The 14915-nt window shown below is 36.3% G+C and overlaps 5 protein-coding genes across 8 annotated transcripts; 3 read left to right on the forward strand and 2 right to left on the reverse strand.

Annotated features, from left to right (window-relative positions):
* Window positions 1–90: 90 nt before the first annotated feature.
* Window positions 91–3762, forward strand: LOC136344992 (calcium-independent phospholipase A2-gamma-like). 4 transcript variants are annotated; one of them, XM_066292958.1, is made up of 8 exons: window positions 91–226; window positions 462–578; window positions 1280–1646; window positions 2003–2140; window positions 2312–2585; window positions 2642–2844; window positions 2902–3093; window positions 3148–3762. In XM_066292958.1, exons 3-8 carry the CDS (start codon window positions 1302–1304, stop codon window positions 3607–3609), a joined length of 1614 nt encoding a protein of 537 aa, XP_066149055.1. In that variant the 5' UTR covers window positions 91–226; window positions 462–578; window positions 1280–1301; the 3' UTR covers window positions 3610–3762. The 4 variants fall into 4 exon arrangements, with proteins under 4 accessions (XP_066149055.1, XP_066149073.1, XP_066149047.1 ...); XM_066292976.1 differs by lacking the exon at window positions 462–578 and having other exon boundaries at window positions 98–226; XM_066292950.1 differs by having other exon boundaries at window positions 191–578.
* Window positions 3763–4070: 308 nt separating this feature from the next.
* LOC136344964 (transmembrane protein 245) lies at window positions 4071–8001 on the forward strand. Its single transcript, XM_066292910.1, has 10 exons — window positions 4071–4789; window positions 4843–5068; window positions 5120–5229; window positions 5388–6116; window positions 6218–6385; window positions 6596–6782; window positions 6835–7025; window positions 7077–7305; window positions 7358–7532; window positions 7589–8001. Exons 1-10 carry the CDS (start codon window positions 4277–4279, stop codon window positions 7776–7778), a joined length of 2718 nt encoding a protein of 905 aa, XP_066149007.1. The 5' UTR covers window positions 4071–4276; the 3' UTR covers window positions 7779–8001.
* LOC136345014 (MAD2L1-binding protein) lies at window positions 7989–9685 on the reverse strand. The gene is made up of 2 exons (XM_066292989.1): window positions 8651–9685; window positions 7989–8597 (listed from the first exon to the last, which is right to left on the reverse strand). The coding sequence occupies exons 1-2, from the start codon at window positions 9106–9108 to the stop codon at window positions 8210–8212; spliced, it is 846 nt and encodes a 281-aa protein (XP_066149086.1). The 5' UTR covers window positions 9109–9685; the 3' UTR covers window positions 7989–8209.
* A 128-nt stretch (window positions 9686–9813) lies between these two features.
* Window positions 9814–11756, reverse strand: Srp54 (splicing regulatory protein 54). The gene has a single exon (XM_066292924.1). It carries the CDS (start codon window positions 11576–11578, stop codon window positions 9920–9922), a length of 1659 nt encoding a protein of 552 aa, XP_066149021.1. The 5' UTR covers window positions 11579–11756; the 3' UTR covers window positions 9814–9919.
* Window positions 11757–12058: 302 nt separating this feature from the next.
* Window positions 12059–14505, forward strand: eIF3j (eukaryotic translation initiation factor 3 subunit j). Its single transcript, XM_066298675.1, has 6 exons — window positions 12059–12376; window positions 12631–12716; window positions 13583–13696; window positions 13795–14083; window positions 14144–14280; window positions 14373–14505. The coding sequence occupies exons 1-6, from the start codon at window positions 12355–12357 to the stop codon at window positions 14436–14438; spliced, it is 714 nt and encodes a 237-aa protein (XP_066154772.1). The 5' UTR covers window positions 12059–12354; the 3' UTR covers window positions 14439–14505.
* The last annotated feature ends 410 nt before the right edge of the window (window positions 14506–14915 follow it).

Consider the following 14915-nt stretch of genomic DNA (forward strand, 5'->3'; position numbering starts at 1 on the left):
TCTCAGTCAAGCATGCGTATATTAAACAAAAACGGAACACGTGTACAACTCACCATAAATAAGTGCATGAGGTGATATCTCTCGTCGTCAGCTTAAACACAAACATGCGTACATGCTTATTGGCGCATCTTGAGCTTTCACAATCACAATTGTTGGTGCTAAAATAAAGTTAGTTAAGTACCGACCGCGCCAGCATCCGAATTCAAAACACATTCCTTCGCTACACGTAATATATGCTTTTATTTTTTCACTTATAATAATTTATTTTTAATTTATTTTGCTGCTATTGTTTACTATAATCAAGTGACACACCTCCAAAAGCGACGTATATTTTTACGAAAAATTGCGTCTTGTTTTTCAAAAATATAGATAAAGTCGTATTTATTATTGATCATCCTGGCAGTTGAATAAAGCTTTTCTAGGGAAACGGTTAAATATTTTATTTCTTTTTCCTCTTTAAGGTCGTTTAATAATTTAAAGTAGCCGTAAATACAATCAAACATTTTCTAAAGTGTTTAAGAAGGAAAATTGAATATTTGTATTCTCAGACAGTGTTTTTCAGGTGCAGGGAGAAACAGGTGAGTGTACGTGAGGTTTCACATATAGTTATAATCTATATATTATCTCAAGTCTAGAAAAGGGTTATTTCCGAAGGTTTTTTTTTAAATAATCCAAGTAGGGTGACTGTTTGTGATTACCTTAAAGAGCTTACTAAATGAAGCTGGGATTCATCGATATCACAAAATTTTTAATATTTGAGTCATTTTAGGGAAAATTTTAAAGAGACTTTATGAATCTAAGAAAATTTTAAAGTATTCTTAAAGTTTAAGCGTCGCACTTAAGTTAAATCAAGACTACCCTTGTTTAAATTTAGCGCCAGAAAATTAAAATTTTATGTCTTGTTTCAAGGCAACCACCTCCCTATCTCTTTCGGTTGACAAATATTAAAGAAAGAGATATCATTGCCTTTTACTGTTCCTTCTTCAATTGAATGTGTACATGAATCCAATCCCTCGTGTTATTGGCTGCCAAATACGTCTGTTCAATCACCTGATTTTTGTTATTGTTTTGATTCAGATCCTTTCAATTCCCCCCATTCAAAACCCTAAAAATCATCCGATATAAATGAAAATTTTACGTTATTATTTTTAAACATTCCACTACCTCATCTTTTTGACGTCAATTCTCATCATTTACTTCAAATTTCCTGCCAGTTTCTGGCCTAATTCCCAAACAACGGTAAAAATGGTCAAGTGAGGTGTTCAAATCACTGTTCCAGGTGTCTCTCCTCAGCCCCAAAAATGAACGCCAAGTCTGTGGTCCTGACCCATTGGAAGTTGATCAGCCATCTCAAGGCCTATTTCTCTAAGTTCACTACTGATTCGGCCTTCGAGAATGCTTTGAACAGGGAGTTTGCCCAGTTCCTGCAGAAAATCGACCCAAAAACATATGGCAAGGATGTTATTCGGTACTTATCTTCTCCAGTTTCTGTGAAACAGAAGCAGAAGCAAGAGAAGGATATCATTAAGACTGAACAGGAAAAGGGTATTATTTCATTCCCAAATATGTTTGGCAGTATTTTTAAGGACGAGCCAGAACCTATGCCTTTGCCCAAATGGAAGACTGCCAAAAGAGTTGTTACTAAGGTAGCAATTAATTCTTTTTAATGTAGTGATTTATTATTAGTTTTCTGTTAGGGAGTTCTTTCTCAATTTAAGTTGGACTTTTGACTCTAATTTTCATACAAGTTCAAAGGCAAAATAGTAACCAGATAGTTAATTTTTTTGGTGCACAAAAGTTAATAAAATTCATCTAAATCATAAAAACTTGGAAACATTAAAATATCCAAAGTGCTGTATATGGAAATTTTAAATATTTGAACCCAAAAAAACAAAATTTGGCTTTGCCTGTGTGTATATGGACCTCCTATAAAATATATGACATTTGTTTTTAAAAAATACCCCCATTAAAGTTTCATACACTCTTTCCGTTCTTCTCCCAGGAAACTGCAATTTCAAGGACCACTCACATCTTATCATCCTTAGCATTAGCTGAAACTGAACCTGCTAAATTAGCGAGAATTGAGGATCTAATCATCCATTTAAAGACTTATCCAGAAACCAAACATGGCGCCGTAAAGGTAAATTTTAAAACCCCACAAACAACCATAATTTTCTTGCCCCAGTGTGTGTATAGTTGGAATTTCTAAATCCCTCTTTACACTGTTCACAATTTCTACTTTGATTCACTCTACTACCTCTAATGTTAACACTCAGAATTCTGAACTCTTGATTATCATTTTGAACACCAGGAAGGTGCCATCAGACTACTTCTACGACTGAAACGAAAACACCCTTCTGAGAACGTGCAAAGCGCCATCAACGTGGCTTTTGCCTTGCTTGGTTATTCTAAACCAGTGGCGGGTAATGGCATTAGAATTCTCTCCATAGACGGGGGCGGCACCAGAGGCGTTCTTGTGATAGAAATGTTAAGGAAACTGGAAGAACTAAGCGGAAAACCTGTTTACGAGATGTTTGATCTTATCTGCGGCGTCAGTACTGGGGCTATTTTAGGCTCTTTAATAGGTGCGATTAATTTATTATGTTTTAAGATAGTTGTTAAGAACTAAGGGATGTTTTAGGACTTAAACAGCACTCTTTAGATGAAGCAGCAGAAATTTATAAGAGATTAAGTTCTCAGGTTTTCACTCAATCAGCCCTTAAAGGAACGAGCAATTTGGTTTTGTCTCATTCTTATTATGATACTGAGCTGTGGGAAAAATTGCTCAGTGAGCAGTGGGACAAAACCTTAATTGAAACTAATAGGAATTTGAAGTGTCCTAAAGTACGTTTCAGAATACTTAAGTTTCAAAATTAAATGAATTTGTGTATTTTTTTGCAGTATTGCGCAGTCTCTGCCGTAGTAAACCACTCGAGAATTTCTGCTTATTTATTCCGGAACTATTCCCTCCCATGGAGGGTGCAGTCCCAGTACTTTGGTGGGTATGATCATCAAGTATGGGAGGCTGTCAGGGCCTCCTCTGCAGCCCCTACTTATTTCGAGGAATTCAAAATCGGCAACATGATACATCAGGTATCAAAACTGAAATTATATGCAACATTTTTCCAATAATTACCATAACCTCAGGATGGAGGAATTCTTGTGAACAACCCCACTGCTATTGCGATCCATGAGGCCAAACTTCTGTGGCCCTCCACCCCGATCCAATGCGTAGTCTCTTTCGGAACAGGCAGAACTGTTCCTAACCCAATTGAAACCACACAACCAAGTTCAACCAACAATACTTCATGGAAACTCAAATTTTTAGCCATTTTAGACAGTGCTACAGATACTGAAGGGGTCCACACAATGCTCTCAGATTTATTACCTGAAGGGTCTTATTACAGATTCAATCCTTACTTAACGGAAATGTTTTCGATGTCTGAAATTGAACCTGAAAAGTTCGCGCAGCTTGAAAGGGATGCTATTATGTATTTGAGAAGAAATGAGGATAAATTTCATCATGCTACTCAAAAATTGGGGCAGAAAAAGGGATTGGCGCAGGAGTGCGGGGATTGGATCAGCCTGCAAAAACAAATATTTGCTTAATACTTGATTTTTTGTTGATTATAAGCTCAAGGCTGCCAGATTATTAGTTTTAATTATAGGTAGTTCTCTATTGTTGGAAATGAATAAGATTTAAAATGTGACTAGTTTTTACCTTGGGGAAGGGTTGAAATAAATCATTTTATAAGGAAATAACTGTTTTGAGAGGTTTTATTTTTAATTGGCCCAATAAGTTTCCTAAATTCCTTATTTGACATAGTTAATACAAATAAAAGGATTTGAGGCTTCGCATATGTCAAAAATGCCCTAGAAACGAAAATAAAAGGCAAAACATTTACTAAAAATTTAAATTTATTTCATTTTAAATTCGATTGAATAAAGGTAGACAACCAGATATACGCTTTTATTGGACTGAATATAAAAGAAAGGCGCAACCAAACATACAATATGAGACTCCATAGTTTACTTTGTTTATTAAAAAGAGTAAACAAGAATAATAATCTTGGCAATTGTCAAATGATCAGCTGTTTCAATGTAAACGTAAACAAATTAATCTCTGTTGACCTCCATAATTAATTGGTAAAGTTAAATTTAAATATTATGCTATAAAACCACTGATTTTCCATTAGTATATCGTCACCAAATTCGATAAATATGCTCATTTGTGATCCAAAAATTAACCTCTAATCACTCTGTTTCACTCCGAAAAATGGATCACCGATCTCCGTTAGAGTCTTTTTTTGGGGTGATCGGTAGCCTGCCCCATGGCCACGACAAGCCGGTCAAACAAGCAGTATACAATGCCGTGGCCCTTTTCCTCCTATTCCTCAGCTGTGTCGCCGGCCTTGCTTTATATTTGATTCTAGAACCTTTTGTTAAACCACTAATGTGGGCGCTATTAGTTGGGTCTGCTTTGCACCCTTTGAAGAGATCCCTGAGAGATAGATTTAGGGCTTGGTTCCAGAATCTCGAGGACACAAACACGCCTACTGTATTGGGATTAGTGCTTTTACCACTAAACATTTTTAATCAAGTAGCCGAGTGTATAGGGCAGTTTTTGTGGGACCGCATTAAATTGATTTTGACAATTACTATATTGATTCCTCTTGCGATTTTTGTATATAATTTCACTCCAAGAACTGTTGCATCATTGATGTGGATGATCACTTTATGGATGTATAAATCTTTGAATTTTGTTATCAGCAATTCTACATTCACATTAGTAAGTAGTCTTACTATTTCATATTGAAGGATTTTACCACAAAATATTTTCAGGTAAGCCTCCTTATAATAGCCTATCTGACAATTGTGTTTTTCTTCTGGAATCAAGACAATAATGTAAAGTTTCATTATGCTTCAACTATAGTATGGCTACTAGGCTCCTGTGGCTTATCAAGCCAGTTCAGCTTTCAAATGCCTGTTTTTATACTGTTGCAAATAATATTTTTTGGGGGATTTATATCTGAGGTTTATGAGGCTTATACTACTATGAATGCTGCTGGTGAGCCCTTTTCGGTAAAGCTTGAATTGTTTCATATATGGTATTTTTCAGAACATAGACTGTCTTTTACTGAGGTACTTTCTATTGTTTTTCATGATAAACCCATAGACTTGGACTTAAGTGATGAAAATGACTCTGAAGAAAAAGTAGAATTCTTAGAGGTAAGGGTACACCTTAAAAACAATGAAACAGTTATTTATGTACCAAAGTCTTTAACAGAATATAAGATGAGAATTTTATTTATTAAGATTGACTTCCTAAGTAAATGTTCCAGATTTCCTTGTTAAATAATCCCAGGAGAACCATTTTTTCCTTCTAGAAAAATTTAAAACTCAGCAGTCCCAGTGTTAAATTCTCTGAAACCTTTCAATCAGGCAAACATGATACTACTATTAACCAAACTAATGATGATCCCTGGTCCTTGGAGCTCTTCAATGACAGTAAACAGACTCCAAAAGTCGAGACCTCAGAACCCGCTACAGGCGTTTTGATTACCAACCATGGTATTCACTTGGTGCAAACCTCTGATGCGTCGTCAAAGAAACCTAGGCCGAAATTCCAAAGATCATTGTCACAGCCGCATTTTGCTTCTAGCCACTATCACAAATTGAGTCTTTTGAACATTAGTCGCAAAATCAGCCTCAGAAACTGCAGTCTGGAAGAGACCACTTATGAGAGCACCTTTTACCTCTACTCAGTCATGTGGTGCTGCTTGGTTATGTTGTTTTGGAAGAATATAATGCTGCTTCCTCTATTACCTCTGCCAATTCTCTATTATGTGATTAAGCATACAGGAGTGTATCTGGGGCTCTGGAGTTATCTCCTTCAGAAATTTTGCGTACTTTTTGATAGGTTGAGCCATTGGTGTTGGGAAAGACACGATGCGTTAGTTCCAGTGCCCATCAGGGGGCTTTACAAGGTGGTGCATAAGGTTAATGCACTGGTAAAGAGCAGCATTAAGAACAGTATTGACACTGTTGCCAGTGCTGTTGTCATTGTCGGGCTGATCGTGTTTTTGATTTGCGCCTCGATATTTACAGCCGTACAGGTAAGTTTTAATATGTAATTTGTATGAAACAGATTAACCTAACTCAAATCACTCTAAAGCTATTTCATTGATAATCTTTAATTAAAGTTTTATTTCTTCAGATCTACGCGGAAGGCATTATGTTGGTCCAAATGACCAGCAACGTGATTAACCAAACGGTAGTCCAAAACCCAGAATTGCGCCAACTTTTACCGCCCACATGGGACGAAACTATGGATTCTCTGCTTGATAACGCATATCAATATGGCAGAGAAGGCATTTCTAAAGCTGTAAATATCTTTAATAGTCAATGAGGACGTTAAGGTCGGAACAAGTTCAATGAAAACCGTATAAAAGCATTCAGGCACGACAAAAATCCTTTGTAAATGTGCATATTATGCCAAACAAAATTTTTATAATATTGTATAGAGAATTTTCCGAAGTTATTCTAACTTTTAAGCGGTCACTGCATGCCAAAACTTCATTAGAAAAAATTTAAGGTAAAAAGTGTGATGAATGACGCTGATTCTGTGCAGTCTGAGAAGCTAGAAAAACAGATTCTGGAGCTGTGGGATCGGATTTACCAATCATGGATGACCAACCACGATGGACATGGTCCTAAAGTAACCGAGGACGCAGTTCACAGCTCTTGGCAAGAATTTGTGAGAGACATTCAAAAGTCTCCTGGTAGTCTGCATTAACAACACTATCACTGTTTTTTACTGCTTAAATGTTGCAGTTTCTGAGATTTTCAACGTAAACGGTATAATTGACTTCGCCCAGCAGAACGTGGGAATGCTGATGTCGGTCCTTGAATCCATATGGAGTATTGTAATCAGCAACATAACTTTGGTGATTGGGTCTTTCAGTACCTGCTTGTCCATACTTTTGGGGGGTGGAACTGCGGTTCTGAATTTTATTTTAAATATGGTATGAGCTAGGTTAACTAACAAAAACATGGTTGAAAAAATTTAATATCAGGTGGTGTTTCTGACTACTCTCTTCTACTTGCTAAACTCTAGCGGAGAGTATTATAAACCCGTGGAACTGATGACCAAGTTTTCTCAGGGCGGCAAACGCTTTGGACACGCCCTTGAAGCAGCGATAAATAGTGTCTTTTCAGCTTCCTTGAAAATGGCAGCGTTCTATGGCTTGTGGACCTGGTTTATCCACAACTTATTTAACGTGCAAATCGTTTATTTGTCTTCAGGTAAGTGGTTAGAAAAACTGCAAAACCATTTTTTTTTCACGGCTTTTTAAAGCATTCGCCACCATCCTGGGAGCAGTGCCCTTTCTTGGTACCTACTGGGCCTGTGTGCCAGGGATACTGGACTTATGGCTCTCTCAGGACAGATGGATTTGCGCTCTTTTGTTTGCTGTATGTCAGTTTTTGCCCACTTATATTGTAGATGCAACAATTTATAAAGAGATCAAAGGGTACGTTTGTGTATAGGTCTTCAAAAAAAAAATTAATTAACAAACTTTTTTTTTAGGGGTCATCCGTATTTGACGGGTTTGGCGATAGCTGGAGGCATATTTTGCATGGGAATGGAAGGGGCCATAATTGGACCAATGCTGCTGTGTGGATTATATGTCGCCACAGATCTGTCTTCAAATCTTTTCAAGGAATCTCCTATGGAAGACTCACTAAATTTAGGGCTACACCAGCTTCCGAGTAATTGAATTATTTTGGTTTTATTAGTGAAGTTGTGAAAATGGATGATTTTTCTTATTTTGTCCTTGTGCATTGTTTTACTATTGTTTTTATTTTGATGATTTTTTCCCTCACTTCAACTTTGGACCTTTTCCATTTAAGAGACTCCAATATCAAATCTTAAAAGAATTAAAGATTATTTATTTGATTTTCTATTTTTATATATATACTAAATAAACTTTATTTATTTTATATTTGATGTTTTATTCCTGCTTATGGAGATTTATTACACAATAAAAATGAGAATGTATAAGGAGAATTATGTCACCATTTAGCAATTGGCAGTCTCAATATAATATAAGAAAATATAAAGGTTAAAAATTATCTAGATTTAACCACAGATATACACAATTTTCCAACCTAAATTAACCTTACCTGTAACTTAATTTATTTAAAAATATCACCAGAGTTGGCACACAGACACCTTATTCACGAAACAGTCTTTAAAACCTTTAATAAGCCCTTTGGATCTATACCAAATAATATGTTCTTGACTTACATCATTTGTTGGTAAAACTAATCTTTCTTTAGAGTGCTTAACACTATTACTTTCCTCAAAAATCAACAGTTCACTGCAGCAATTGCTACCACCAGTAGGAGAGTAATCAATATGAAATTTTGAGTGTTTGATATTGGATAAAATTTGAGGTGGAGAGCATATTTGGAAGGTATCAGTGGTAGAGTCACTACAGCCTGATTTTAAATGTTTTTTGAGATAAATGTAAGTGTTAGTGCAGGGCAGTGTAGAGTTGATTGAATCGACCCAGCGTTGGGACAAAAATACATTTCTGCAAATACCACACTCAATATTATAAATTAAAAAAATATAAAATAAACTTACCTGAGGACTTTCCGAAGGTTCTTATTTAACTGTCCTACATGGTTCCTCTCAACATGCCCCTGAGCTATTTTAGGAATATTTATTGTCAGTACTTCTCTTGGGCAACTGGGGCCTGGTCCGAACATCACAACAATTTCCTTAATTTCACCACTACTCTCCTCACAAAACTCCTTTGAAATGCCCCTCATGACCTGCTCCAAATGGTCATAAGCACTGGATACTATTCTATAATGACTCTCGTGTGTGAGACTCAATTTCTTATGTTCTCCTGTACTCTCATTTAACCTTTTTCTCCGTTTTTCCACTACGTGCTCAAGCCAATTATAAGGGAAAGGAATTTGGCATTTTTGATACAAAAGGCTCTTTAGAATTTCGTTCACTATGGAAGCTCCGGCAAATGGGGTCAGTGTTAATTCATCTGATATGGATATAGTAAATTCGTCCTGAGTTTGGGGCATTTTTTGAAGCAATCTTTATTAATGGTCTATCAACAAGACAAGAAACGTGGCTACACGAGACTTTAATTATGAAAAGACGTTTTATACTGTGAACAGCACTATAACGAGAATAATTCACGTTCTAATTTCAGATTGTCCTTGTCGACGGCACGTGGTCATGACTAATGTTATCTCACTTTAAGCAGATTTGTATTATTATAGCAAGGCGATTTCGACTGCTGTTTATTACATATTTTCTAGACAAAATATGGCAAATCTGTGCAAGGGTGACTCTGTAAATACATACGAGTAAAAAGAGTAAGAATTTTAAAACTACATCGTGTAAATACAAATGGAACTGGGGTGGCTCAAATAAGCCCGAACAAATACCTATTCTACTTACTTTTCTTTATTACTCTTCAAAAAGTTGGAGTGGAAATTATTGATATCCAGTTCAGGAAAAACTTGGGATGGATTACCGAACGTATTTTATTAAAGTGAATGATAGTCTAAATACTAAAATTTGCATAAAATTCTAATATACATTTCGAAAAAATAACATTGATATTAGGCACGATCTTCGTTAAAACTATAAAAAGGAGGGTACTATGAATCAACATGGTAAAAATATCATTCTCACTTACATGTTGCTATAGAATGACACCCTAGAGGCCAAAACAACTGCATTTGCATTACCGACGTGAAATACAAATAAATGACTCTTGATTCTTTGTAATATTTACTACACATATTTATTTGTTAGAAATTTCTTTATCAAATGAATCTGACACTGCATCTTTTTCTATAACCTAACATCAATATAAATCGTAGATTAAGGAGAATTGGAAATGTCCATATTATCAGACTTCTCTCCTGAATCTTTTTCTATATCCTCCACAGATTCCACTGGTTTACTCTCCACTTGCAATTTTTCCGAGTTGTCTCGGCTCCTTGACATCTTAGATCGAGACCTTGATTTTGACCTTGATTTGCCTCGAGACTTGTGGCTAGACCTTTCCTTGGATCGCGATCTCGACCTCGAGCGCTTCTTCTCTTTTTTCTCCTTTCTCCTGCTCTCTTTATCCTTATCCCGACTGCGAGATCTAGATCTCTTCCTTGAGCGAGGAGAGCTTGATCTTTTACCTCTCGACCTGGACCTCTGCCTTTCCCTCTTCCTATCCCGTGACTTTGACCTCTTCCTGCTACGGCTTCGAGTCATCGAACGAGAACGTCTCTTCTCAACCTCGTCAGTTTTATGATCTTTTAAATCAAAACATTTCTCCTTTGATTTGGAACTGGCCCGAGTTTTGCGATCTTTAGACCGATCCCTATCTTTTGATCTCTTTCGCTCTTTGGATTTATCCCTTGAGGAGGCCCGAGATTTGCGGTCTCTAGACTTAGACCTCCTGCGTGAACGCGAGCGGCTCCGCTTCGCCCTTGACCTGGAGCGTCTGCGTGATCTTGAGCGAGAACGTCTTCTAGATCGAGATCTGCGCCTTCTGTCTCTTGACCTTGATCTCTTTCTTGAACCAGAGCGTCGTCTGCGCGAACGCGAGCGTCTTCTTGATCTAGATCTTGAGTGGCGTCTTTTTCGGTCCCTAGATCGGGATCGGGATCTTGATCTTCTAGAGCTCTTTTTGTCTTTTGTCAGCATCCCTATTACTGGCTCTATAGAGGCATTTATGACATTTTGAGCCTCCTTGAACCTTGTCAAGGCTTCCTCAATCTCCAATTGGGCGGCTTCATTGCTCTTTGCTTGAGGTTTTTCAATGGACTGAGTAGCATGTTGGATTTGCAAAACTTGACCTTTAAACTCTGTTCCATCCATCCCAAGAGCATGAATTATATTGGGCTGATCAGTAAACTCTACAAGGAGGTGCTGGGAATCATCCAAAGTGCGAGTACAGGTACGCAAATACTTGACTTCGCCAGCTGCAGTAAAGTGGGAAATCCATTCTTCAGGTGTAATTGAAGGATCAATGTTTTGTATCAGTACTGTACGACGAGTCTCTTCAACCTTAACACTGTCATATGATGAAGGCAGTGGAGGGTAATTAGGAAGTCCATTCTCATCTAACATAGAATCGGTAGTCATAATGACTTGTTCAGCTCCTGAGCCATGCACAGAATTTACCACATGAGGGGGCAATTTTGGTTCATTAACATTCAATCCAGGTACCATTGCCCCATTTCTAGTCATTTCCAAGGCATAATACTCATCAGGAATTTCTCCATTTTGAACAGGAATCACAATAAGAGCCCTATCAATAAACACAGTGTTAGTCATATGCTGGGCAATGCCTACAGTGGCAGTATCAGTGAACTTAATGTAGCATATACGAGACTGCACAGGGATGGAGACATCTCTTACTGTGGGGTAGAGCCGGATATCCTCGATTTTACCCAAGTACCCGAAAAGCACTTGCATCTGGTCTTTTGTAGCTTGGGGAGCTATGTTGGTGACTTGCACCACTTTAGTACCTACTGCCATCGTTTTGGAAAAAAGCACTAATCACTCTCAAAATACTGGTAAAGTGACTTTCATTGTTATAGGAGCTAATGCTCAAATTGATTATAATGTAAGAATAGTCTCCAGAACATGTAAATTGGTGAAATGTTAATTAATGTTGAAGTTGAAAGAAGACGCCATACGCAATTCTAACCACAAAGTTCAGGGTCTAGTAATTTTTTTTTTTAATGGCAGGCCACTGACATTTATTTTAAGGGTTCTTACGTCTAACTGTCATGAATAGAGAATGTAAACAAAAGTAAAACTTCTAACTATGTATTTACACCATTACAATATAAAGAGTTTCTTAATAATTATTGCTTATTCTAACTCCTACAAAGCATTTAGACAGATTTCTTGATTAGTACACCCTCGATGACTAATTAATTTCTATTATTATACACTGCATGCTGTGTAACACAACAACCTAAAAATCACTAACGAAAATGACACATCAAATTTTCTCTATCATGTTGTCAGTATTGCTCCGAACTGTGCCAAGTGTGAAATGGATACGGAAAAAATTCTCGGCGATTTGTGTTTAGATAACGTTTATTATTCGCTTAAAATAGTGAGTTTGAACAAGAAACATAAAAGAGTGAAACCCCTAGTTTGATATACGAGGAGCGCCAGCCGAAATTCGCATTCGACTAATATTTATATCACTTTCTTCGGCTGACATTAGCACACGTTTTACACGTGAACTTTCCGTTCGATTTTGTGCCAATTTCTAAGCGTACCGCTAGTCCCTATACAAAATGACCGACGAGGCTTCTTGGGGTAAGTAACAGTTCCTTAAAAACCCCCCGTTAACACTCTTTGAGCCTTTTTGAAACCCAACCTTTTTCTCCCTTTTGGTACAGTTTGATGTGTCAGAGGCATTTTCGGACGTAACTGATGAGTGGAGGCATTCACAAGGAATTTTTAGTGATGATGCCAGAGATGGCTTGGAATTTATTGTTATAATTAATAGAATTTAGTCTGAATACTAAAATGTGAGATAGATGTAGCCTAGCATATGGCGGTTGTTTCAGATGATGAGAACTTCGAGGCTCCCATGGTCGTCCCTCAGCTCAAATCCAATAAATGGGTAGGGGAAGATGAGGATGATGATGTAAAGGTAAGCTTTGATATTATAGCAAAATAAAAATAAAGGTTAGAATATTTATTTATATGATAATATCCGTGAATGCACGTTGAATGATTCATTCGATACTCTTGAAAGAATATTGGACATTTAGAACAATCTATATAAAGTTCCCACCATAGTGCCATTAAACCAGGTTGTAACTTTAAAAATTGCAGTAAATTTTTCAAAAATAAACCCATATTTTAAGATTACTTCATATATTATTTTAAAGCTCGAAAATTAAGGATGACCACATGTACTCTCATCAGTGATTTTGAATACCACCTATGGAACTTTGATATCTTATGGGATTTCAAAAATCAAATTGTGCTTTGTTGAAGAAAATGAATTAAGTTAAAATTAAGCATACTTGCATCCAATAAAGTAAAAGAATTTTAACAGAACCACTCCTCTACCAGATTTATTTACATTTCTAAGCACCCTCATCAATTTAAGTTCAGTTAAAATTGCAAATTGTACCTTATTCATTGATTTATTTTATAGTTATTTAACTAAGACTTTGTGAGTCAATTCATTTTGATTGTGTGGATATGGGATAACTTAGTTTCTTTGTTATTTAAATTTCCTATTTGATCCTTAACAAGGTTGAATAATAGCCAAAATTTCATTTTAAAAGTTGATGTATCTTCAAGATAGAAATAATACTCTTTATTTTGAAAAATCAAAATCTAAATGAAATTTTTCTAAATCAGGGCATCAATGTTACTCTATTTGCCATGAGATTTACCAGTAATCTGAACTAACCTGATGTTTTCTTTTTAACAGTGAGGTTTGATTTTTATTTCAAAGACCATAATCAAATAAAGCATAATAAAGTGTTTTTTTTTTCTTATTAGGAAAGTTGGGAAGATGAAGATGATGAGAACAAAGAGGATGAAGACTCTGAAAAGAAGATGGAAGTAAAGAAACCGAAGAAAAAAACTCTAGATGAAAGAATAGCAGAAAAAGAGGTAGATTGTAAAGAATTTTCCCATTTCTTGATTTTCTTTTTCTTAATGCAGGAACTCAGTCCATTTTTTTAAATATTTATACATATTTCTTTTTCCAGGCAAAAAAGAAAGAGGAGCTAGAACGCCGCCTGAAACTAGACCGAGATCTCACCGATGAGGAGAAAACACGCATGCAGCAAGAATCAGACTTGAAACTTGCCCTTGAAACAACCTTTGGGGATCAAGGGGGCGAACCTGAGGAGCTCGGGGGACTCACCCTACCCTCCACCAAGAAGGAATTCAACGAGTTCACAAGCACCCTCACCAAGAAACTCACCCCCTTGTCTCGACATGGCAACGAGTACATTAATTTCGTCGAGGAGTTAACACGAAATTTGAGTGCAGTCAGTAAGGGAGTTTCACCAAAGATACGTGAAAAATAGCCTTAAATAAATAATTTTGTTTCAGTGCAATCTTCAGACATTAAAAAAATAAAGAACAATTTGGATAATTTGTTCCTTGAAAAACAGAAGATAGAAAAGGGAGATAAGGGGAAGAAAAGCAAAGGCAAGGGAAAGGCCAAGTTGAAAATGGAAGGAGATAATGTAAGTCTAAAATTGAACCAATCATATTGCATGTCATTAATCATTAAGAAGTTGCGTATGTGTGGCATTATCTAGGTTTCTTTATTTTCCAGCAATTATCAGCTTACGTCACAGATTACTCAAACGATTACGGCGGCGAATACGACGACTTTATGTAGCAGTGTGAGCAATAATTGTATTGTTTATATTTTTGTTAATATAATTAATTTAGTTAGAAGCGCTTAATTTGTATTTTTTTGTTTAACTATTTCTAAGTAGGCACATATTTTGTTTGTTCTCTTTTTTTAAACAATGAACATGTATTTTTATATAATAACAGAGGAGAAAAATGATATTTTATAAGGACGTAATAGAGAATCAAACTATAACAGCCACCACCTCGTATTGTATTTTGGATTTACCATAATTGTGATGCACTGAGGTTTTTCGTAGATAGCTTGCGGAATTTCGAGTCTTACTGGGAGACTGCGCCATAGAGGTTTTTACGTAATTTAGTCGACTTTAATATGTATAATTCGGACTTTTGTATTCGGTAGTTTAGTCGGGAAGCAGCTTCTATCAGGTTGTTTCAGAAGATGAGAACTTATCAAACTGTTTTTTTCATCGCCCTGTATAATAATAAAATTGAGATTAAA

This window comes from Euwallacea fornicatus, chromosome 2 (assembly GCF_040115645.1).
Source record: "Euwallacea fornicatus isolate EFF26 chromosome 2, ASM4011564v1, whole genome shotgun sequence".
Classification (NCBI taxonomy): Eukaryota; Metazoa; Arthropoda; class Insecta; order Coleoptera; family Curculionidae; genus Euwallacea; species Euwallacea fornicatus.